We start from the raw sequence: 26,446 nt of genomic DNA, 5'->3' as shown, positions 1-26,446 counted from the left end.
AATCATCTGTTGCTATTTCAGGGAAAATATTTAAGCTTTGGAATGCATTTCCAAACATTTGCCATTAGGTACCCTAAACCATGACTTATATGTCTTCAATTAATACTGAACTTTAACTTTATTATTCAACTATTGCATCTGTCCAAATCAATGTGGTTTTCAACAAAAGTACACTCATCTTTCCAATAAACAAATGAGACCAAAAATCTAAGATACACAATAAACATTGTGCATGCTCAAACCAAATCATTACATGCCAAACTTGGGCTTCTCAGTTCTAGAAGTAAATTAACACTGAACTTCAGTAACACAGGAGATTGTCTCCAAAACATCTGATGCATGCAGAAAGATTTGGTTCTATTTATGATGCTTAAAGGAGTTCAACATCAAGCATTCAAAGTGCAGCGCAAAATGTTTACAGAAACCATAGTTTCAATGGAGTTTAGATGGGGGAAAAAAGTGTACCTCAGAATTACCATAACTTGGCAGCAATACAGTGCACCTGTTTACTCTGGAAATTCTTTGGATTTCTTCCTTTAAAGTTCTTTAATTAACTTTATACTGGGAGAGCTTTAGAACACGAAGTGCGTGATCCACAGGAAAAACGTCTAGTGTTTTGTTTCCTGTGTGCATGCATAGAAAAGGCAGGTGTATTTCAAAGTTGTGATTCCATTATAACAGTGGGAATGCTGTTCCATAGGGATGTTCATATTGTTATTTTAGTGCACATTGTTAATTTTATGTATGTACGTACTTACTGTAAGTACCTCACTACCTCATAAATCTAAACGTAAAATCAACTGTACTCATTTTAGACAAATATAGTAGTTATATAATTGCTTTACTATATGCTGCTTTATTTTCTCCGTTTAAATTAGCATAGAGTGACACATTCAGTGTATCTCATCCAATCTGATGGTAAATACTGCAGGTGTTACTACAATTTTACCAGTGTTCTCTGTCAAATGAATTGCTAGGTGCATATGAGAAGTATAATGAAACAAATACTTTAACGCGTCCCTTCAAATCTATTGTCTAAAACAAATGAACAAGCCTGTTTTCAGAGAGATGTCAAGCTATATGTGGTTTTTTTATATAGAATTACTTTTTACAGGATAAACATTTTAACACAGTGTTTGCAAAGCAAATCCTTCATTTGGGTTTCAGTAATATTTGTAACCGGAAAATGTTGCGCTTAAAGACACACCAAATTTCTGAATCTAAAAGAGCGTGAGCTAAACAGCCCCCTGCCAAAGAAGAGCCACACGCAGGTATTTGGAAGGGTAGCTCCTGCTTTGCACAGCCCGCAGCAGGCCGCGGGGCTGCACCGCTCCCCGGGAGATCCCGGGAAGAAAGAGCAAGGTCCGAAACCCAGCGTTCCGCAATCGTGGACCGTTTCAGCCGAGGAACAACAAAGCAGGTGGATTTTCGCCGGGCCACTGTCATGTGCCGCGCACCCCGGCCGCCCCGGCCCCCCCATCCCCGTACCTGGAGGCAGCGCCGGCCGCGGGCGGCGGAACAGCCCCCACCGCGCCGCAGCGCCAGGACCCGCCGCGCCCGCCATGGCGCGGGAACCGCCCCCTCATTTACATGGGCCCGCCCACGCCGCACGGCACGCCGGGCCCAGCCCGCCAGGACGGCGGCCCGCAGGGGCAACCGCGCCTCCCACTCCCCACCCCGCAGCACGGCCGGGGCCGCCACCGGGGCCGGGCGGCAGCACCCGCTTCTACCGCCCCCGCCCGCCCGAAAACGGGCGAGAGCCAGCCCGCCGCGGCGGTTTCCAAGGAGACCCACAGCCCCCTCGGCTCTGCAGCCAAAGCCCGGGCTTCCTTACCCTTTTTTTCCCCCATTTTTTTAATTAAAGGGGCCAGGGAGTTCGGGGGGAAAGCCGGAGGTCTAATTTATGCACAGCTTGTTTCAACTCACCCACGTGAATTAGCATCACGCACAGACACAATAGTAAAACTGTACAAATATAATGCAAGCGCATCTGTACAAGTGGTGTGTAGTGCCTGCTCATTAGCATTCATAATAGTTACGGCTAATTCACCCAAACATTCGCCCAGTGCCTGGGGCTGTACTCAGATTTATTACCCATCTTTACTCAGGAACAAAATACATGTTCTTACACTATTCAAACTGGTATTTGTGAAGAACATTTCTCAGTTGAAAGCATAAGTTCACATGAAAACGACATCATGTTCTCTACAATTTATTTTTCCTTTATTTCCCCAATTGCTTTTCAAGGGGCTCAACCTCCCTACTGCTGATACATTCTCCAAAAATCTACAGATTTATTTCTTTGAGGCACTGCTGGCATATCTAGCACTAGGGAAGAAAGAAAAACACTACTACAAAGACCTTTATGGATAAAAACTTTTACACAGTTAATTTCTATGTGATGTGATATGACGGAGAAATTGTCTATCCTCTGTAAGACAAACAGGCCACTAAAATCTTTGGGGGCGGTTTTCAAAAAATATTATGTATAATTAACTAAGAACTATTATGAGAAACAAATACTTGCTTGAAAAATAACAACACATCTTGCATTAATATTAGAGTGAAATAAATGCAGAGGGTTACAATGTATCATTTCTGTGTATACAATTGCATTAAAAAAACCTCACCACTTTCAAAATTATCCAAGAAATACATGGAGAAAAAAAGGCAAATTTAAGTGCACTGTTAGATACGCTCAAATGTTATATTATTTTTAACCAAACACAGACACTATAAATTTCCTACTGAGAAAGGATTGGTCTCAAATACATAGCAGAATAATAGATTGTTGTTACTAAATATTTTATGATATTGGTAAATGATCCATCTAGCATTAAATTTAATTTTACTTGCTATTCAGTTTTTCATGCACTATTGAAGTTTGAATTGCATAAGAATAATAGTAAAAACATTTTTACAATGAATCTGATCACAGAACTTACACTATTTACCTTGGTACCACACTGTGTGCATCTTTCCAATCCCACCTTACAAAAATGCAAAAAAAACCCAAAAACCCAAAACCTGGCTTTACTAATAATAAGGAAATAGCAAAACCCCCATTTATATTTAAAATACTGAAGTGTGTGAAGAATCTATAAAACAACTGACCTGTTCAAATTGTTGTTTTTCCAATCCATGCACTGTTTTTATTAATTAGGAACCAAACCAGATTGATCATCATTTTATAACATTTGACATATTCACTGTCTTCCTAGTTCCAGGAGGATCTTCTTAAATTTCCCAGCACTGTGCTTTATTGCTGGTACCATATGCTTTATTGTTCAGCCACAAGAGCTTCACTCTGCACAAAGACTCATTACCTACTGCTTGCTGAGCAGCTTCAGGCTCACTGAGGCTGCCTGTGTGATCACATGGGAGTTTTGTCTGAGAAAGCCAGGCATGCCACTGATTTCACCCGCTATGGATATTTTTATCAGCTGAGGTCTGCTATGAGGAAGGAATAACAAATTCAAAAGCTTTTTCACCTCATTAAGACAGCAGTCATTACAGAAATCCCCTCAACTTCTCCCCCCCCCATTATTATTATTATTATTCCTCCTCCCATCGTAACACATGCTCAAGTAGAAATTCAAGAGTTGTTAATTTTTTTTTTTTCCTTGCGGGGAGTGGCAAAACCCGTGCATTGTCTGCATCGCTCCACACACAGTACACACCAAAATTAATATTCTGAAGAGGTAATATTTTGCCAACACTTAATCTACCAGTGTTTATCCTTTATGTAGAGGACGAGCTTCTGAAGGAAAATTGTTCCTAAATAGCAGCCCCTTGATTTAAATTTGTCTCATCAGTCAAGGGCATTATCCTGTAATCTTTGGTCATAAAATTAGTTTTGCTGGTTTCAGTGAGACTACTCAGGTGAATAAGAATTGGCCATTTGAGCAAGGATTAGTCTCAAATCCAAATGACAAATTATATAGTACAATGAAGTCTAATCTCTTCTTGATAATAGCTGCTGATACTCAGATGTTTAGGTTGTGGTTTGTTTTGTTGGGTTTTTTGGGTTGGGGGGGGCTTGGGGGTGTAGTTTGTTTGGTTTGGGTTTTGTTGGTTTGTTGGTTTTTTTTTTAAACACAAAATTCCAAATTTAAGTAACATTTTATGTTGGCTAAAAGCTTAATATTTACCTAAGCTTTTTATACAGAAATAAGTGAATATCTCCAAAGTTACAAAAGCATTTACATAAAAAGACAAATATTTAATGACTATTTTCACTGATACGTTTTCAGTATTGGCGATCCATTTTGCAATATTTGTAAATAGCTTAACTCCTACTGCAGAGTGAATTCCCAGAATATTCTAATTTAAAACTCTTAACATACAGCTAGTGATGATAAATGAACATTTCTTCTCCCCCCTGAAAACTGGTACTGAACATGTAATTAACCATAATATTAACGTTGCAAAGATGCAGCTATTCTATGAAATAGTCAATTACCTCTGGAACAATTCATAGCACTTTGAAAATATAACATGGCAAAAAGAAAATGCTTTCTCATTAACACTGCACAAACAAAATACCTACTTATTCTATTTAAGATCTCCCTCATTAGAATAAATGACAGCTTGTTGCTCATTGTTGGCATTATTCTGGTCCTGTGGAAGTCAGAGGATGTTTTGCCACTGATTTGCATGGAAGAAGGGACAAGCGTGACGAACACAGATTCATGCACTTTAGTGTGTCGTCATGCAAATCACTGACAAAACTCCCCATTTCTTTATTGTTCTCGGCATCTTGCTCATCGTGTATTATTAAGGTTTTCTAACAGTTGATATGCAGTCTCTGTGATTACACTGAATTACAGAAGAATGGTAGTAAAGGATTCAGAATTACCCACAACTAAATCCAGTGATGAGTATCTTCTAGAGTCTCACATTCATTTTGTTTAATAAAAATTCCAGTATCAAGAATGAGTGTATTTTAAAGTGCCACCATTTTTATCCACCCAAAGACACGGACTGAGCAGATGGTTCGTGGCTGAGAACCTTCTACATCTCTTAAGCAGGAAACACTACCGCGTATACATTAACGAGAAGAAACTAAAGCAGACTAGATGGGTTGCTAACGAACAGCTGGCTTAGCTACAGCTATGCATATTTTTTTCCCCTGGCAATATCATTGATGATGTCACGATGTCAGTGCAGGAAGACATAAACAAAAGGCAGGCATTTTTGCTGCAGTAGAATTAGGGGAAAAAAGAAAACTCAAATGTTTGACAGATGGAAAGAACAAAAACTGATCAGGAAAAGAGTACTACTGTCACATTTTCTGACTGTCATTATATACACTATGCACTTCTCAAATCCTGAAAGGATGTTAGAGGAAAATATGTTCAAGGACATGATACAGTTAAACCAGTTAGCAGGAAAGTGCTGTTTCTGCAGGAGACAATAGCAGCAAGCAGTCTTCGTGCTGTACAAAAGGCAGCCTCGGTTAATCAGTTCTTCAAGGTTGGGAGCAGAGGGGAGGAGGGAAGCTTCAATTCTTCATAGTGGAATTTGGGATTTCCTAATTCTAACTTGACATTTTTAGGTTGCTAAATTTTAGTCTATCCCATACTCTCTTCTTACAGGTTTACTAAATAGAAGGAAGTCTTTGCCAGAGCCATTTTGTTGAATTTCTGCCCAAACATACTATGGAGGAAGTGCCTTTTTGCCACCATGAAAGGAGTTATATCACCCAAGAGTTTCACAGTAGCCAGAACCCAGACCTCCCTTGTCACTCCATAGTAGGAAGAGCTCCAAGTGACACTATACTTCCTGGCATCCCTCCTGCAACAGACAGGACTTCTTCAGGAAAATCTAAATTCACTTCTCTGAAACAATAGTGGGAGAATGATATGCAAATGCTTAGCAGTCTCTTTCACCTAATGTCTCCCACGGGACTTAAAGTAAGCAAGGGCGCTCTCTTTGCTAATAAAAGGCTCCTTGTGAATCCAAATGGAAACAGAATCAAGAACCTACTGATAAAATTGTAAATAAGGGTAAACTGTCAGATCCCACATCTGCTTTGTAGGAAAAGCAATTCACAGGAACATTCTTATGCTTTCCCATTCCCACAGAAGCTATGGCAAAAGGGCACTGCCAAGGAAATTCAAACTCTGAATCATCTCCATCATTAGTAAGGAATAATTACGTAAAACCTGGTTTATTCTACCCTATATGCATTTAAACTTGAGTACTTTCACACAGGTTATGTGCACTGAAATACAGATCTTGCACAGAATTAAAAAAAAGCAAACCCACAACAACAACCCAAAAACAGCCATGTATCAGAAAACAGACTAAGCCTACGATTTGAACTTCAAATTGTTCCCACCTTATACAACTAAATTATTTTGTTAGGTATTGAGTTTAATCTGCTGCTCAGTATCCTGTATCACAGTTGGATGAATCATATATGAATCAAAACAATTATTGGGACAGCACCGTTCAATGTCATGGAACAAAAAGGAGCAACTTGTTCTCAGTGCCTTGTTACTCTACAGGGCTGAATCCTGTACCTTGCAATAAAATGCAAGAGCTCCTATTTCTCTAAGTACACCAGAAATGCAACAACTTCCACACCAGCTGAGAAAAAGAAACTGCTGAAACTCTCTTTTGCAGTTCAGAGCAAAAAAGATCTGAAGTCCAGGATTTATGAAACATGTTCAGCACGCCATACGCACTCTACTCCAGCTCTTAAAAACAACAGCAGCAGCAACTCCAATGGCCTCAGCATTGGCTTTCAGGTTTGGAAGTAGATGGTTTGTGATCGCTCCTTTGGTAAGATCTATAAACCCTGTCCACACAAACTCCTCTAAGTTGAGCTAGGATAAGGCATAGCTGCAAGCTTCCCATGGAACTCTACCATTACAGAACTAGTTCTACAGAATTAGAAATGCACATCTATGAGAGAAAGTGGTGTAATATTAATTAAAGCTCTCCATCTGAAGTTACTGTCAGTAACACCGGGGGAGAATAATCTTGAGTATAAATTAAATATATTTCTTTCCAGACCAAATATAATTTAACCAAATAAACTTCCTCGCCCTGGCTCCAAATGTCTTGCTTTCTCTGGAAACATCACAGCCACAGCTACAGCTAAACTGTCTTCAAGTAGCACCACATTAACTAGTCAGTTCCAAACTCTGGGGCCTGGTAGATTTCATCAACAGCCTGCCAGAAAGAATAACATACTTTGGGTTCCTGAATTACACAAATATGAAAAACTTAGTCATTCCTAAATGACATTTTCAATGAAGAAGCACAACCTCATTTTGAAATAAGAGTGAAACAGACAAAATCTATTTGAAAGGTAAGACGACATCCTCAGCTCAACAGATGGGATGGAGAAAGCAGCTTATAACTGAAGGACAGGTCTGTGAGAAGCTGTTCTGATTTCTGGCACCTTAGCAATCTCATCTCCAAACTTTATACAGTGAACCCTAGCGTGACAATGTAAGGCTGCCAGTGCCACCCTTCACTCTGACTTCTGGCACATTTATCCTGTCATGTCAATTTGAAGGACACCATATGTAGTTTCCTTTCTTTTTGACTCTTGACCAGAAGCAACTTCCTAAATCATGTGGTGCAAAACAACCAGAGTAACAGTGAATTCTCTTTATAAATACCATTAGGTATATACAACAGCATACCACTTCCTAATGATTTTTAGCACAACAGCTCTTGAAAATGACCTCTTTTTCATTGATACATTTTTGCTACATCTTACAATACATGCATTTTTCTAAGATAAAACAAACCTTTTCAGAGGGGTGATATCTCAGAGGAAAGTGCACTACTTCTCAGAAAATACCACTGAATGGTACTATGCATCAGAGAAGAGTTACTGTGCACAAACAAAAATACTCCTCTGTAGTAAACATACAGGGTTTTTTTCTCCTTTCGTAACATTTCTCAAAACTGCTGGTTAACTACCAAAACCAAAGAACATACTAACTTTGGCACACAAATTACTGTACTGAGAGGTGTATAGCAAGCAGCAGAAGAATCTCTTGACTGCTGTTGCATAAGATGACGTGAATAATGAAAGCAATTAATTTTGTGTTGCTGTAATGCTCCACAGATCCATCGCTGGCCTTATGCAAGGCCCAAAACGCCAAAGCATGGAGTTTCTCCAATAAAATAAAATAAGTTCTATTTTAAAGACGAAACTCCTTGTTAAAAAAAAAAAAAAAAAAAAAAGCTAGACTTAGAAGAGGGCAGATACTTTGAGAGATTGCCTGTGCCATCTTATATGTGCTTCATAAGACAGCTTTGCTCCAGCCAGTTTCCATGACAGCTCAGACATAGCAACATGATCCATGCCAGGGAGTAATTCAACACTACACAGAGCTATGCTTGGTGCAGTTAGAAATTGCAAGACATAAACAGAAGAAACAAAGGTGCTTTTTTGTTTTTAATTAACTGACTCCCTACTCCATCCCTTTTCTCTTGCCTGGTTACTAAGCACACCTTTTCTCGTAGTTCCACTTTCCAACTTACAAATTTCACTTGGCTGTTAACAAGCAAAAAGCTTAAAAACAAGAAAAATTAAGAGATATTTGAAGCAAGCATGTATTTTAGCTAGTATTTTTAATTTCTCTTTTTCTCCAACTATTTGGTTCTTCTAGTCCCCCTTATACCACAGTAAACCAAAAAGTTGTTTACTGAGTCAACGCAGTTGAAACAGGTGTAAAAGCCGGCCAGGAGGAAGCAGACCATCTTTTCTTACTGGACTTGCTGTCAACTGAACTTTCTAAAGCACCACTACAACCAGCAGCATTGCCTCATTCCTTGCTTTCACAATTTACATAGTGGAGCAGACAAACAGTTTAGTTTTTATCTTCCACTGGAAGATGAATCTTTCATTGTTACCATCTTTGAATTTGTTCCTGTCTACCATAAACACAAGTATTTTAATTCAGGCAGAGACAGACATAAAAATACAATAGACACACAGACAGATCTAAGCAGCAACATAAACAATTTTTTATAAACAAACTGCTATAAAATGTAAAGCATCCCAACTTACAATACATTTTCAACGCACTACTTAGAATAGTGGACTTTTATTCTTATAGACAAGAAGATATCTAAATTCTAAAATAAGGTGTCTGCCTTGAATTGCTAAATATCAGTTTAGGATCTCATTCCACAAGAAGTGAATCTGCTGCAACACTTCTTCTCACCTTTGTATATCCCACATGCCACCTTAGATCTGTCATTTAAAGCTTGAAAGGACACTGAAATCTAAGTTGTACGGTAACTTTTCACTGTTTTGAATAACCCTTAAAGCCTAGAAACTGATTCTCCTTTAATAATTCTATTTCCATTTGGTCAACATTGATTTCTTTCCCTTATATGTATCCAGTAGAGCTTGAAAATAATTTTTATTTACTTCTTTGTTTGTGTACCAGCATCACTAACAACATCAGCACAACACTGGGAATTTTATTGCTTATGTTGAGTCTTCTCTACCAGCAGAACATAACATATTTTTCCCCCATGTGTTCCGTAACAGCAGACTACATTAAGAAAGTAAAAGTGTTTTGCAGGAGATTCCCCTCCTCATAGCCTAAAAGCATGGTAATGGTTTCACTTCACCAGAAATCAGCGTCAAAGAAATTAAATGAGAAATCCAATCGTATATTTTAGCACTCAAAATAAATTTCATAGCATATATGCAAGATTTTCATCGAGTTAAAACCTGAAGCACTGTACTCTTACAGCAAACTTTTTACTATGTCATTCTAATGTTCTAAAACTTCAGAAAGTAAGCCACTCCAGAAATATGCTAAGGAACGCTGACTGCCATTTCTTTCATATAGGAAAATGATTAATTAGCAATATTTAAAGAACACAGTCATATTAGCAAATCAGTGGACAGTTCTAGGATGCACTGGTATAAATCCATAACTTCAATGACCAAAATGGAGTGCTGATTTACAATTTGATTACACAGTTTTCAACTGGTGTTCAAAGACACACTGTTTTCAGTCTAACTTTCCGAGAGTACAAAGGATAACCGCAGTAGTCACATGCCCTGAAACCGTGCAAAGATCGACATTTCTGCAACATGCTCAAGTCTGGAAGTTCTTTTGTAGAAGTCGTCATCAAGTGACTGTTTTACCTAAGAGTTCTACCTAAAAGGCATCAGGACTAAATAAAGACTTTCACTAATGCATTTTTATAGCTCAAATGTCTTTCAAGATTTCAGCGTTTCAGAAACCTTCATGATTTCTTTTTTTTTCTAATTAAACTGCTTGCTACCTACCAGCTGCAGAACTTAAGGTTCCAGTTAGATTTTTGTTCACAGTATTGAGCAGATACACTTATCACCCTGACTGAAGTACAATAGCCATGGGTTGAGCATGTCAGGCTACAGTCCCTAAAGACTGCAGGTTTTTCAGCCTTTTGTGCTGGTGCACTTTCAGTGGAGGAAAAGTTCTTGTTTGTTGGTTTTTTTTCTTTTTTAAATCCTTATTCAACATCTTTTCCAGTGATTATATTAAAAAAAATAAGTAAGACTTCCAATCAGGCTTATACTCAAATACTTTGAATAAGGCTCACCAATTTATGACGCAGACAAAACTTGGACTGTAGGGACCACTGATCTTGCCTGATAGGAAGTTGCATCATCTCACAGTTCCCTATGTTGCAGAAAAGAAGTGATTACTACATCAGTGTGGTTTTTTGGCATCCCTGCATTGAATGTGGTTTCTCAACAAGAATTATCCCTTTGGCTTGACATCTTTAAGCACTGAGGATAGTATTGTCTCTGTCACAATATTCTTCCTTTTAGGAACATGAGGACCCTGTTTATTTCTGTGATAATAAATGGAGATAATACTAGTGAGATATTTAGAGAGAGTGCAGTCAATGCGTCTATTTTGACCTTCCATGTTAGAGCCAAGGTGCAGGCTGACAGCACCAGCTGTCATTTGCTGTTAACAGACTTTTACCAGATCAACAGCTCCAAGCTCACAGAGGAACTCACCAGTTTTGTGACTGAAGAGCAAGAAGTCAAGGTCCTTGGCTGTCTTGTTCCATCTCCTGGGGTGCACAGATCTCAGTGACCCTACCACTGCTCTAGCTGCCTGCCTGGAACTGTCTGCTGTCAGTAGTGGTTATGTAAACCTCTAGGATACAGGATCATAAATGCAGACTTCAGCCATTTAAGATTTCAGGAAGTATAAAGATTTGCCAGGGCCAACTATTCTACTTTTCTAGAGCAAAGGACATTCTCACTGCCCTGGACGTCTTGGACTGAGAGACAGGAGTGGCTCCATTTAAATGCAGAAAACATATTTCATGTCATTTACAATGGCAATGAGTTCATAACTGCACATTGTGTATCCTGGAGCTTTCTTATTATCTCCAGTACTGTGAGAATCCCTGAAAAGTTGTCATATTTAGCTTTTAACATACTTAAACCAGCAAATTGGTGCATATTCTGTGCTGATGATCCTACTCTTTTCCAGCAGTTGCAAACAGCTCTTAAAAAAATTACATTCATAATCATACTGGAACAGACCCAGATCAACAATTGCCAGCCTTGTCGTGACTTTCAGCATGTCAAGCAATGACAGAAGCAGAGTTTGCAGAGAAAAGCAGTATCGTTACGTAGACAACCTGAGATGACTAGGAAAACTGAACCCTTTGAGGACATGAGAAAGGGGTCATATACACACAAAAGCCTGACTATTTTTCTAACTAATCCAACTAAAAAAATACTGATTTCCCCACAAACCTTGCCTAGTGGTTAACCTTAGATTATCATACTACAATAATGACAGTGTTACTTCCTTAAAAGCTATATATAGTCGGATATATACCCTTAAAAGGCTCTTTGACATATATAGCCTTAGAAGCTAAATATCTTAAAAGTCAAGCAGGTAACAAAGGTGAATTCAAAGAGCCAGGATTGCAGAGAAAACAAAGAGATAGCACTTGCCATCTCATAACAGTTGTTTTTACATGTCAACTGAAAATTTTATACACATAATGATAGAGGTGAGGTTTACAAAAGAATTTAAAAGGCAATGAAATACATTTTCAGGAACTGCTCCAAAACATTAGAAACAGCATGGGAGCTGAAAACTGTAGAAGGTACCAAGATTAATGAATGCTGGCAGGTAAGTAGAGAGGAAAAGAGCAAGAAGAACTTGCCTCCATTTCAAGAGGCAGAGGCAAAGAATATACATTTATGACAGTAAAAAAAGTGTGATACTGAAGGGGATACAAAGAGATGCATCAGCAGGTTAAAATAACATCATCTTTGAAGCAGCGTTAGATATACATGAGAACACAGTAAGAAAACATTCAGTAAGGCCAGGATTAGTGATACTTGAGATGGAAAATGCTGAAAAGTCTGCTTCACAGCTGAGTTCAGTAAACTATCTTGGAGGAGAGACAAACTGCTCACTGGAAAACGATCTTATAGTAAAACTCGGAGAGGGATACATCTATTGTTAGCATAGACATCATAAATTAACTAGGTTTTTTGATTAGTCAGAAAAAGTACAGATGGAAATTAAAAGGCCACTAAAAGTATAACTGTAGAGAAAGTTGTAAGATGGGGAAGGAAAAAAACAAAGCACCTTTTAAAAAATAAACTGAGTAAGAATTACAGGAATAGAAGAACCAGAGTGGGAAAAAAAGCACAGGCAAGCCAACATTTTATGTTATATGCAGAAAATAAAGCACATGGGTCCTCAAGTAACTGAATGGCAGAGTAAAGTAAATGCATGAGAACACCAGAAATACCATACTGTGACAAGGTCTCTCAACATTTGCTAGGAATATAATTCTATCCATTAAAAAAAAAAGTAATAAAAAGCAATTCCCTTGCATCCAAATCCTCCAGCAAACTCAGAGGCAAAATTCACAATGTGCAATGTGTGCTTAGCAAAAAAAGGAAGATATTAAATCTATTACTGCTACACAAAATCAGAGAATTTGGCGAAAATATACCAATGATCTCAGACTACTATGGATGGGTGTGGGGAAAGCCAACCCTCAAAATACCAGACAAGCTGACAGCTGAGTCAAAACTAGCCTGAACCAGAACTGGAGTGAAAATTCCTGCCTGTCCAAATATCCAGTGTTTTGTTCAGTCTAAGCATACAAACAAGGTGACTATAGCTGGTGGAAGGAGCAGCAGAACTCTCTATCAAACATCCACTCATCAGCCAAAGCCAAATCTTCAGAAAACAAAGCCAAAAATTCAGAAGCTCGTGTATACATTAAATGTCAAATACAACGTAAGGGAATTTTTACTGGACAGCACGTAACCAATGAGGACTCTCGAGCCATAGCCTGATCATGTACAATTCAACAGTAGGAATAAAAACTAGCAAATAGCATGCATTCTCATTAGAGAAACATTATGAAGAAACTGCCAAGCACTTAATTACTACACAACCGTTATTCTCACTATATAGTTGTTATTAATACTTTAATTATTGGTTATATTTCAAAACTTTTCTCTGGATTCTAAAATGGAGAACCTAACTGCTAGCATTGGACAGGCAGCAGAGACCTAAAATCAGTTTCCATAAACAGTTAAAACCCTGAAAGCCATTTTTAATGAGTAATTTTGTAAGACCTCCAGCAGTTTAACTATTCTATGCCTAGCTTCTCCATTTGAAAAAAATTCAAGTAATATCTTATTGTTACTTATCCCATAATTGCGCTCTCAGTGATTAAAAGTAAAAGGTGTACTTCAAGACCACCAGTTAGAATCTGTCTCATTGAACAAGTCAAAATAATTAGAGGAAGAAAATCAAATCAGGAGTTATTTTGCACTATCATTAATAACAAAGTAAAAAAAAAAAAAAGGAAAATTATAGTGACAAGTCTGAATATTTAAGTCTGATATGAACTTTACAATTCTATTTCCAAGTAATAGCAGTAAGTGGATTGGAAAGTACTGTTTCTTCTGGCACAGGGTGATAACCTGTCACTTGAATTTACAAAAAAAAACTTCTTCAGATAGGAAAACTTTAAGCCATCCAGCATTATTTTAGTACACACAAAGCAGTTAAAAGCCATTTATTTCTCTTCTCAAAGATAATCCCTGCTAATTGCTCTAGTCACGGAAATACGTTCTGTGGGAAAGGATAATGAAGACTACTTGTCAAATTGGTCATGTCATTATTTCGCTGCACAATCCAAACAGTATACCCTGACCCATTCCCAGCATGCTGAATATCAGCCTACAGAAAAGGACCCATGCATAAGCCATTCTGACCTTCTTGCTAGTTTCTTCTGACCTTTCTGACCTCATTAGACTGCTATAAAGAAAATAAAGGAGCTGTTGGGTACTCTTGATGGATTAGAAATAACAAGAATGTGTTACTTACTTAAGTACTGAACTGGACCACTGAATTATAACGCCTGTCAAACAATCAAAATGATAATAGGGATGATGAAAAAACAGAGGTAGGGAGAAATAGATTGTTAAAATATTTGAAGTGTGAATAACATGCTTTTTTGAAATTGTTCATCAGTATCCTTAACCATTTATTCTACTGTAATTTTAATATGGTTGGATTTTTAAGGCCCCATTTGAGTGAGAACAGATATTAAAAAACAACGGTCCCAGCACAGTTATTCTCATTAAGCATGAACGTAACTTAAGTACCTTGCTAAAAGAGTGCTTTAATCTCTTCTGGCCAGAATTATTTAATGAATTCTTCAAATTCCCAAAGGAAGGAAACTCTAATGCCCTGAATACAAGTCTCTGAAGTCCCTGTGTCTCATTTCAAACACTACATCACATTATCAACAAAATCTGTATCTTCACAGACAAAAGGGCAGAAATACTATGAAAGTGCTTATTCTTTACATAACGCATATTGTCTCCAGTGGAATTACTTAGTATTTTTAAACTGGTTCCTAGTCCTGAAATGGACAAGTCATGCATTTTTATAGCTTACATAATAAGTAGTACAAAATGTATAAATTAATTTTGCTCTCTAAATACTGGGTCTTGCCATCCCCAGTAATTAATTTTTTTTTTTCAAGCTAATACAGGTATCTGACCAAAACTCTTAGAGGAAACCAGAGCCCCACAATACAAGCCCCTAGTGTTACAAGAGAAATTTTACAGCAGTTGTTTTCCAAGCTGGAACAGAGGATACATGCCTTTTTATTCCATGTTCCTAACTTCTAGGGAGAAAAGTGCTATGAGGGAAATGACAGTCACACAAATCTTCCCATAAATCTTCCAAGTTACCACATATTATGATTTCTGGTTAAACACTCTTGTACTGAACCACTAGAAAATGTTTAAGAGAAGAAATTTTCTTTATATGCTTAACTACTCCTAAAAGAAGACACTAGTAGGCAGACCTGACCTCAGCCAAAGGGTTCAGGCTTTATTATGCTATGAATTAAAATGCAGGCATTGTCACATAAAATTAAATTATGTCCTTTTTAAAAATAAGACTATGCCATTTGTTCCTGAAATATCCTCTGCTCAGTTGTCCTGCAGTTTTATAGATCCTGGCATGGGAAAACTTGCATTTGTGATAGTGGGGATCATCCCCTTCAAAAATTTGTAGCTGTTGGTAAATCTCTGCACGTCTTACATCTCTCCTGTGCTGAGTACACATGCTAGCACCAAACCAGCATCACTGAAGAGGATATGTATACTCCATTTGTGCAGTAACTCTCACTGGGGTTTATCCCCACCAGCTAAAATGTCTTAAAGCAGCCACTGGATCCAGATACTGTGATAAAGCACATAGAGCTAAGTTAGATGACACAGTGGTTGAAAAACTTAATCAGGTTTCTACTACAGATTTCACAGTTGCTATATCTGGGCAGCTGGTCCAGCACAATTAGATTAGTGATTTATGCTGTCTCTCCGCTCCTCCATCATTTAAAACAGTGGATTGAGAGTTGAATATGTACATTTTTTCATCCCCATCACCATTCAGACCTTGTAAATGCAGAGTCATTTCAAGAGTTGTAGATGGTTTGAGTTTTGTTTTGGGGTTTGTTTGTTATATTTTGGTTTTGCAGGGTTTTTTGGAGGTTTTTTTCATTTGTTGTTAGCGAGAGTGTGGAGTGTAGAGATAAATGGTGGACAGGAACCTTGTGTTTGGACATGGAAAGAAAAAATAAATAAAAAAAATCAAAAGCAGAACTTATCAGCTAGCAATTACTCCCTCTTATGTATGGTAGAGAAAAACCCCATTTCATCAAAATTGTATTTGTTATCTTACAAGTATACACAAGTTTCTGTCATTTGTCTGTCCTATAACTGAAAGAGAAATTTAAATCCAGTAAGATACAGAGAAGGGAAACCACTCCAGAAATGGAAAACCGGCTTTGCTTGATGCATCAAACTGTATACCTTAGTACACTTGCTCTTTTGAGGCTGTGATGACTGCCAACAATTCTGAGGAGGGCTAATCCACAGGGAGAAATTAAGTGGTGATACTGTATGGGAAGGGGGGGGTGTAGAGGGGGTGTGCACAAAGTGTGGAAAAGATAGGTTACTTGCTGCCTGAGGAAGATGGCACAGAAGCGACAAGACACTTGAACTGACAGACTGTATGTAGTCCGTCATGAAAAAACTGCAGAATAAGCACTTCTACAGCTACTTTAAACTTAACTGGTTAACACAAAAGCTTTTGCAAAAAAATTTTCATTGTAATTCTGTGCAGATCTCACCTACCTGAGGTTAAATTATTAATTTTCCCAGCTTGTCCTTGTTTTGGAATTTCCTTATTCCTGTGAATTAGCTACAGCAGTTAACCTGCTATTTAAAAAGCACAGAGAACAAAATTCCCCTTCACAAAAGGAAAGGCAAGGAGAAAAAGCTTCCAAAAAATACGTAACTTCTGTTATCATATTATTTATTTATGCTATTATCTCATGTATTAGATAGGTTACTTATGTTATTTACTAAATAAAGCGTGGAAAAGGAAACCTCTTTCAACTGATGCCTTATATAGTCCAGAAACCTAATTCCAAGTACCACAGGGAAAAGTGGAGAGGGGGTGGGAACTCTCATGCTTCCTCCATGCCTCAAATCAGAACAATATGACAAAAGCTTGGCTTCACACTGCAGGATTACGATAGCAGATATAACCAGGAATTAGTAGTAAGCAGTAACTGTCTTCCAGTATCTGATGATGACTCAGACTTTTAGGTAAATTTCTATCAACAAGTTTTGGAAGTTCGGTAACTTTTAGGCATCTAAGAAATTAATTCCGGAAATCTGACTGAATGCTTACTGAAATAAATGAAGCATTTTGCTGATTAAAAAGGCAATTTTTAAACAAGTCTAAGATTCTTATCAAATTACATGATAAGCCAAGAATCACACGCTCTCCTCTCACATGCATTATTGTGAGAATTAGAAAAACAGAAGGGAGAAAGCTGTCATCTAAATGTTTGTCCATGGTGATGAACTGAGAACAGAAACTCCTATACCCAGTGGCTGTATGTTACTAGCAGGCAGGAAGTCCAGACTGCTAGAGGAATTGGGGGCTCCTCTGCGGGGGCTGCTTAAGGTCCTTTATCCACAGATTTGGCAGTGAGTGAAAGGCTCTCCTGGATATTACCTGGACAAAAGCAGGTAACAATATTTCTTGTTTGTAGATGTTCTGCAAGTGACTCCAAAAGTTCAACTCACTGGCTCTGCAATGCAGATTTTCCACATAAAATGGTAACATAGGGCCTACCTATCACATGCAACTGCATTTCACGAACAATTCCACTGTCTGCATTTGGTCTAGGTTGCCCTGCAGGACTATTTTATTATTTTTTTTCAAATTTCCATTTTCAACAAAATAATAAATGCTAAACTATGATAAGCAAGATCAGGGCAAGTACTATCTAGTAAACTGAGGTTATGTTAGACGCTGGTTCCTTTATAGTACCTTTGAGCTCTAAAATATTACTCTTACCAAATAACTGAAAAATGTGACACAACGTTATTTTGCAGAAATTTGATACGAGTACACAACTTTCTTCTTGTGAACTTGCCAAGCCTTCATTCTATTAAAAATGAGGCTTAGATCCCTAAATCATGTACTTTTATGAAATTCTAACATATTTTTCATTTTATATAAAATATTAAGGATTTGAATTAAAATTAATATAAAATTACGTTACAGGTTTTTTTGACAGAACACAACATAATGCATTGGTTTTGGTGATTGCCAGTGTTATGGTCTGGAGGAACAATGCAAAGGATTATATATGTTTGCCTATCTATTAATTGCCAAACCTTTTTACAGGTTTGTTACTGCTAGTGAGCCCTAGTCAAGCCTCCTCTGATCTCTAAATCCATTAAGAGTTAAATGAAGCCAAGGGGTAAGGGAAAAAAGCCACCAGAACCCTGAAAAGTGTTACACATACAGCATATTTAGATACTAAGCCTCCTTTTCACAGGTTTTTCTTCAGTAATGACTGCATGATTAAGACTTATGTTGCAACATTTATTTATATACCATAACTCAACGCATAATTCACAAACACAACACTTCTGAATATTTTCTCAGAATTTTGCATATATGTATCCTGTCTAGAGAAGGGCACAAATTAACAGTGAGCTATTCAGGTTGCCTTACTGTAAATTACTTGGTCCTTGAAAACTCCCCACAACCCCCCCTCTCTGATGCAGCCACTAAAGGAATATTGGTCTATTACCTTTCTAAATCACATTTTTAATTGCACTCAGCAGTGGAACCATGGTAACACCAAGGACCATTTGGAAAGTTTTCCTGCAGCATTTACCAATCTAACTTACTGGAGCACCTCTTAAGTCAGCAGTACTGTTTTCTAGGGTGGGTTTTTGTTTGGGTTTGGGGTGGTGGGTTTTTTTATTATAGTTCCACCTTACTGCATGCTAAGCAAACAAATAAGAAGAATATACTTCACATCACTTAAGTATAGCAAAAGAAAAATATTTCAGTATCGAAAGTGTTATTCTTTCTTAAATTAATATTATGCAAAAATTCTAATGAATTCATCTTCGCTTATGCACTAAAGATGAGGAAAGTTGGGCCAAGGGAGCCTTATTAAGCAGGATGCATCCTCCTCTTCACTGTAGAAACTCATCAGATAATCAAAATCAGACACAAGATAATATAAGGCTTAAACTACTGAAAGAATCAACCGCCAACTGCCTTCAGTAATATGTGATAAGAATAATCCAGGTAAGGTAAAAAGAAATTATATAAAAAGTTCATTTGAGTCAGGCTAGAGACACGTTCAACAAGGTAAATAGGAAAAGGAGATCAGTAAACCTGTGGTCATGGACTATTGGCCCTACACGTGCATGTCCACATGATGCTGTACATAAGCAGCATACTACTACATTATAGACCCACAGTCATTCATGAAAAGCCACGTTTAATGTCTGCATTCATATTATGGTTAGCCCATAATCCAAACAGACCCCTCAGGATAAGAGTTAGCTACACTCATGCTTTCTGATTTTTTCTTCTTCATCAGTTCATGAAGCATTTAAAAATAACATTCTAATAACAAACACCTAAAGGATAACAATTATACACATTTTCCAGTATCTGAGCAAAGCTTACAAATTATGAACACGTTATCCAAGAGAAGATGCTATCATAATTTTCTTGCTATTTATCAAGCATTTTAAATTACTTTGTGATGTTATTAAAATATTATACTGATTACACACAGTTCTCTGAACACATTTACTACTTGAGATGTGTTGGCTAGCTCTTTGTGGCTGAATAAATCATATCCATTACTTCTAGTCTTTGGAAAAAATAAATCACATCATGATGTAACAAATTAAAATACAAGCTTTGAAAGCACCTCTTCAGATAACTTCGTGTTTCCTTTTCCAAAATATTAAACAGCTTGTACTTTTGCTAGCAAGTGAAGAAAGATGCAAATATGCAATAATTAATTCATTTACAAACACAGGCAACAAGTTAAGAACATTTTTCCTCTATAAATCTAATTACATTGGAAGCTGCTCATGTATACGAATCCAATAGCTTTTAGCATCAATTTTAAGCATTTTTAAACATGAAGTTGCAGCTGGAAATTGGAATTTTTTACTAATGTTTTTCCAAAATTGCTAATAAAAATCTCTGCAGAGATGTAAAATATAACATCAGGTTTCGTACCATCAAATGGTACAAAATTGAAATTGGGCCTGTATAGTTTTATAGATATATGCACGTGAATAACTGCTACTGTACTACTGACCTTGTGATCTCAACGCCAGTTTCTCTCAGGAGATTTTTAGACCTCTGAAATCATGTTTTCAGTCTGTAGACATTTCCTTAATCTGTCCTTAAAAAAATGAAATTCATGTCTCATTACTGTTAAAATGGTACCAACAAACTTTTAGAATTTCTATCAAAGTATTAGCGATGCCTTATGCACACTCACAGAATAAACAGAAAATTCAGTTTGTTTGCAATGAAACCAATTAGGGAAAAAAAAAGCCAGAACAGCATATGTGTCACATGTATGAGTAAGCCACAGAAGTTATTTTACCAAAATATTTAATTATTGCAAACAATTATTGACTAACTTATAAAATATTTTATATTTTGGAAGAGCGGACCTGACTTTTTAATATAAATGATCATACAACTTTTAAGCACATAGCCAGTATCCACATTTGGTTTCTGATACACAAGCTACTTCTACTCTGACACATCAGGGAGTCTGAAAACCTCCCCGTATTTCACTGAACAGAACAAAATTCAGTAACAGCAAGGACAATTAAACATTAATCCTGCTTACCAAGGCAGGTGACAGACTTGCCATCTGTTGGAAGTCCTTAAAGGAAGGTTTGAACTCTAATAGACATTTTTGGATATCATTTTTGAAAAAAAAAAAAAAATTGATCCATACTGCACACTTGCGGACATGGCTGTGCTAAAGGGAGAAGGGACTAGTGGCACAAGCCAGTGACAGTTCTGGCTTTGCCATTACAGTTGCCTGTTTGGGTCACTTCCCATTCTGGCCCCTAACACTTGTGATCCTGCTTTAAAATAACATCAGAATCTTATCTTGGTTCAGTATTTCAGTTCAACTTGCAGAGGATCATAAAGGAATATTAATTTCAACATTTCTGAATGTAGAATCTGGTTTCTACAGTTTGATCATTTTTCACCTTCTTCTGTGGCACTGAAGACTGAGCACAGCTGGAGACAGGCTTATGGCCAGAAGCAGTAGACACACACTTCAAGCGTGCCTAGAAGGTATTTTGGGCTCACAACTAGTTCAGAATGACACAATTACGAAGAAGCTTTGGTACAGACTTCAGTTACATCTCTGGTGATTTTCATATCCTCCTTCAGCACAGGCCATGACTCTCTGGGCATACACCTCCTACGCACTCTTTGCTATGATCTCAAGCATCAGTGGTGCAAAGCTTGCTACTGCGCCATTCTCTACTTAAGGCACGTTTAAGATTTTTTTATGATCAAAATAATTTGGAAAAACAAAAATTTTTATCATGATACAGGAAGTTTAGGTGATAATTAAAGTGTGCATCATAAAGGCAAACTAGATCAACTCCCAGAAGCATTTAGCGTTGGCTGTTTCACACAAGTTATTAATATTTCTTGCCAATACTACGGCTGCTATTTGCATGCATCACAGTGTGGGCAGATGGACACAGTGCATACAACTCAAGCTTTCTGGAGCAAGAAAGCAGGTAAACAAAAAATGTTTTATTTTTTGAGGTATGCAAACAAATGAGTTGGCAGCTAATCTAATGACACATGACTGAAGTGACAGAGTGTAGCATGCCACACAGTATAGATCAAACCGAGCAGGTTGTACAACTACAGAGCAATAAACAGGGCTACAAAAGATGCATGGGCAGAGCACAGAAAGTGGGAAATACAGGAGAAATCAGGAGGTGGTTCCATTATCAGCTGCAGGATGCATATGATCTTGTACATGTGAATAGTGAGAAAGGACTGCAAATATGGGTAGATATAGATTTGTACAGTCCCACCAAATGTCATGATAGACTCCGATGGCTATGACAGAGTTTCCAGTAATTAGCAGTGGTCCATAAAGTAGTGGGGGAAAATATATTTGGTTCCAAACAAGTCTATATTTTAGCTTTTCTCTGTCCTTACTTTCTGTGAAACTAAAGATTCTTTCACACTACAATGTACAATAAACAATTAAAAGTAGAAGAGGGTTTTTATCTAAATACAAAAGCCACCTGAATAAGAAAAAACTTTAAATGTAAAGCCTTTCTCTGAGAACCTGTTTTAACAAAATTTTCTGAAAATCCAGGCCTGGCTCACCTGCAAGCCAAAGTTCTAGACAAATTACAACATTTAATTACTTCATTAGGCACGTGCTCTAGCCCAACGCTTACCCTTCTGTGTTAATCTCACTGTCAGAAATGTGTATTTAAAATGCCAACTCAAGCTTTATTTCCAATGTCATGCATTGTCCTCTCTTCTGGCTGCTCTTTTCTCTAACAATGTCTGCAGAATATTCTTGTTTAAGAAAATTCTCACTTCCTTAAAGGCAACAAGCAGCTGAATTTACTAAAGCCAGAAGCATTTTTGATGCTTACTCGAAGTCCAACAGTTCGAGTAACTTTATTCATACTGTAGCCTACTGACTTGTAATGTTAGTCAAATGGATAAACTGACAAGAATGACTCTTTCTACTGCAAGCCATTACAGACCATACACTGTTATGTAACTAATACATTATTATAATGCTCACTGTAATTAATTAAATAGTGTTACCTTCTTCCCAAGAACATACAATTAAGACATGACAGCAAAGGTAACAATTTCTACTAATTTTAAATAGTAGTGTAACAATGAAATGGTATCTCTGCTCCAAGATTTTTGTGTCCATTCCACACTATTCACTCAAAACTAAGAATACTACTTGAGTAAAACAATGTATAAAAGATAGAAAAACAGTAGTAGAAATCAGTAAGTGTGCTTCATTAAAAAAAAATATCACAGAAACTTTATCACTTTTTGGTAAAATGTAGGTCACATACAGTTTCCATAGTAACCACTGCTGAACTATAGCTCTACAGATGACCACTGCCTGTGGCTGCTTTCTTTGCTAGCAGGTAATGTACAAATACAGCCATGCCTCAGTTAAAATAAGAAAAAGCTAAAGAAGTGCTTGAAATTGCCATTAGTTTACTTCCAAACATAACCCCTTCTTTAACATTTTCAAAAGTATACCCTACCTTCTGTAGATAAACTACTCGGCTAACCAGTTAGAAAAACAAGAACTAATTTTCAGTACTAAAACTCTACTCTTTGTTTCTCAAGCCTAGAGTCTCCAAAATGGAGACAAAAAACTTCACAAGAGAAGTTGCAAATAAGAAAGATATATATACAGAGCAACCCACTAAACATCAGTAATACAGAAGTTCAGTAAGCACATTAGGTAAAGCTGTCTTTGATAAACACACAGCAAGTTCTGTGATGTTGTATTCAGTACATTCATTGCAAGTGGGAGTTAATGGGTTGGCACATTATTATTTTGCACACAAGCGCACAGTGAAACCCAGTCATGTAACAAGGCTGGAGCCACAGATAATAACAGTCAAAGCCTCACTTGGGAGGAAGCGGTATAGTCTTCAGTCAGTCTGATGGTGAAAATCCCTTTCTCACCACTGTTACTCTGGGGCATATGTAGTTGATGATGAATTCCTTAAAATACAAAAGACTCCATGTTACAAAAAACTCTAATTGGCTTTGATAGTGAACTGGGAAATAACAGGACGAGTCAATGTCCTTGACAAGTGCTAACTGGTTTTCCCCATTCAAACAGAGTCATTTCACTATTATGTGAGTTCAGACTAAACCAGCTACTTGTCTATTTACAGGTATTATGAAAATTCTGAAATATAAGCTTTGAGTTCTGGATGCTACCCACACACCTTAATGCTATTAGTGCTACAAATACACTGCGGTAGGATAGCATCAGTATTCACATACACAATCAAAACACCAAAAATGCGACATATTTAGAAAAGTATGATTATCAATAGTGTGGAATAACAACAAGGAAAAATCATATCCCTTCACTTGCTTTAAACTCTTGCAAGCTCAAAGCCACTGATAGATGAACACAAGACACCACAGCAAGATTGCTGAGAAGCCAGACAAGCTGTCATAGAACAGAGAAACTTTGAGAAAGCTGCCTGGTTTCCATCACAGCTTTAGCAAAAATCAAACAATCCGTCTAACTGTTTTTACTTAACTGAACTAGCAAATTCCAGAGAAATAGTAGTTCGTATATATTCTCCTAACTGGAGTTGCTGGAAATGTCATTACAGTATTTTGGGGGGGATTGATACTTGGTTTATCTATATTTCTGTAAGGATCAGGATCTTCAATACACTTCATGCTTAGTGCACATCAGTGGACTGCCATGAGCACCAGGCCATCTCAGCGAAGAGCAAGACTATAATACATGTGGGAGATGAAGCCAGTCTACAGAGGAAGAAGAAAGCAAGAAGCCAATATAGCCTCCAGAAGGCAGAATACTTTTCTTTTTCCCTGATGTTTCATAGTTCTTTATTTTTTGGCTCACAGGTCAGTAATTTCCATGGATCCATTCCACTCTACAAATCTCCGTTTACTCTATGGGCTTGCTGTCTAAGACTGTAAAGTATCTGAGAAAGTCTGCCCCTATTTTCTGTATGCAGGTATAGGCCTTCATCTTAAGCAGGTCCAAGTCTCGGCCTAATACAGCCAAAAAGCCCTAGTACAATACAAATGACATAATAAAAATCAGAATATAAAACTCTTGATCACCAAAGGCTGATAATACTGAAAACACAAAGAAGATATAGTTGCATCTTGTGAGCATTAGAACAGAGTTTCATCATGAAGCACCAAGAAAAGATAAAACTCCTAAGTTCATCTGCTTGTTAATTCTGCTTTGCAAGCACAACTGCTAGTCTATTAAAAAAAAAAAACAAAAAAACCCCAAAAAAACCCAGCCAAACAAAACCAAACCAAAACAAACAAAAACCCCACAGAAAGCTGTTCCCATCTCACTGCTAGAGACTTAAGATCTCTTACAGCATAGTCACACAACTGATTTGGAAGCTGTATCAACTGATAGAGAAAAAAACCCCCTTTGAGCAGGAACAAGTCACTAGATGGAAGGAACCTCTAAAAGAAGATCCACTACCAGTAGAAACTGTGCCTCTATGATGCTGTCGTGGTGTAGCAGTAGGCACGACTGAGGGAAGTTAACATCAATTACTTGTGTGACCAAAGACCAGCAGAGCAGCGTTCAGCAAGGAGAAAACACTACCCAATGGCTCATGTACTGAGGGTGCTACATAATGAAATTAGTTATAAAGTTTACAGTAATAGACAATAAGACAATTTAATTTGTTAAAAGCACTAATTTTAACTTGGCTTTAAGTTTCAAAAAACATCTTTAAAGTTATCTCCAAAGACTGGTAGTAAATGCTGTAAACCAGTATAAAATGCAGAATGTCTACTAAACATATGGAACAAAACATGGTGCTAGATAAGAAGAGAGGATATTGTAAGAGTCCTTCTGAAGCTTCATTTGCTTTGTAAGAGCCCAGAAAGCAAATTCAAAGAAAACTGCTGAAGGGCCACTGGGATTCTCACTAGGAATAAAAGCTAATGTTAGGATAGAGCAGTCTTGAGAAAGCAAGCATGAAGAAATTTTTTCAGACAAAAATGATTAGAAGTTATAAACTGGTAACAGAAAAATCCATTTCTCCCTCCTTCGTGATTTGATTCATGAACGATTTCTCTACACAGGCTACTGTAACGGTATCGGGCACCCACAGCTTTCATTGGTATCCGAATGTCATAGTGATTCTTCACACCTGGAAAGCAGGACAGCTGCTTTCAGTACCCAAGACATCTAAGAATCTCAGACCCTTAGAAACACATTTTCAAATTCTGATATTATTTACCAAAGACCATGGAGCAAGTCTTCACTAAAATAAAGCCCACCTACATCCCCACCTTATGGTTTCTCCAGAAAAGGACATTGGGTAAGTCTAATTCAAATCTAAGCTAGAAGTTAGCTGAAAAGAAAAACTTCTGAAAGTATTTTAAAGGCTGTAGGCTTAGATACATTCCTCTTTCTTAAGAAAGTCATGGTCACAATGAGTTTGTGTTTCCAAAATTGCATGTACACGTCACAGGTGAGAAAAAAGAATCTTTACATTCTATAAATTAGACTGTAAAGTCATTAAAATTATTTTGCATGTTGTAATAGCATCTGGAGACATCAACTGCTATAAAAAGTCTAAAACTAGTAGCTAAGACTTGATCTGGTATACTACTCCAACTGTGAATCTAATTTTTATTGTGCATCACAAATCAAGGACAAAATCCAACCACCATGTTTAATATTTAGCAAATCTCAGAGACAAAAGCTGATCAGCAAATACATCCTGTTAGCATCATTC

At 37.4% G+C, this 26,446-nt stretch overlaps 1 protein-coding gene across 10 annotated transcripts in view; it reads right to left on the bottom strand.

The window, feature by feature from the left end:
• CSRNP3 (cysteine and serine rich nuclear protein 3) overlaps positions 1-26,446 on the bottom strand; it is a 108,067-nt gene that overhangs the window by 41,943 nt on the left and 39,678 nt on the right. The window contains exon 2 of one of the 10 annotated variants that reach the window (XM_054830402.1): positions 20,224-20,305. The exons of 6 other annotated variants lie outside the window; for them this stretch is intronic. Coding sequence is in view for 1 of the 4 variants with exons in the window: in XM_054830399.1 (XP_054686374.1) it covers positions 1,489-1,564 (76 nt within the window). In the remaining 3 variants the exon portion in view is untranslated. Of the gene's footprint in view, positions 1-1,488; positions 1,573-3,114; positions 3,303-20,223; positions 20,311-26,446 lie in introns of those variants that run through there. 3 more of the 10 variants (XM_054830400.1, XM_054830403.1, XM_054830399.1) reach the window with 3 other exon arrangements.

This window comes from Grus americana, chromosome 6, assembly GCF_028858705.1.
Source record: "Grus americana isolate bGruAme1 chromosome 6, bGruAme1.mat, whole genome shotgun sequence".
Lineage (NCBI taxonomy): Eukaryota > Metazoa > Chordata > Aves > Gruiformes > Gruidae > Grus > Grus americana.
The sequence above is the reverse complement of the archived record's forward strand: the minus strand, read 5'-3'. Positions and strand labels throughout refer to the sequence as shown.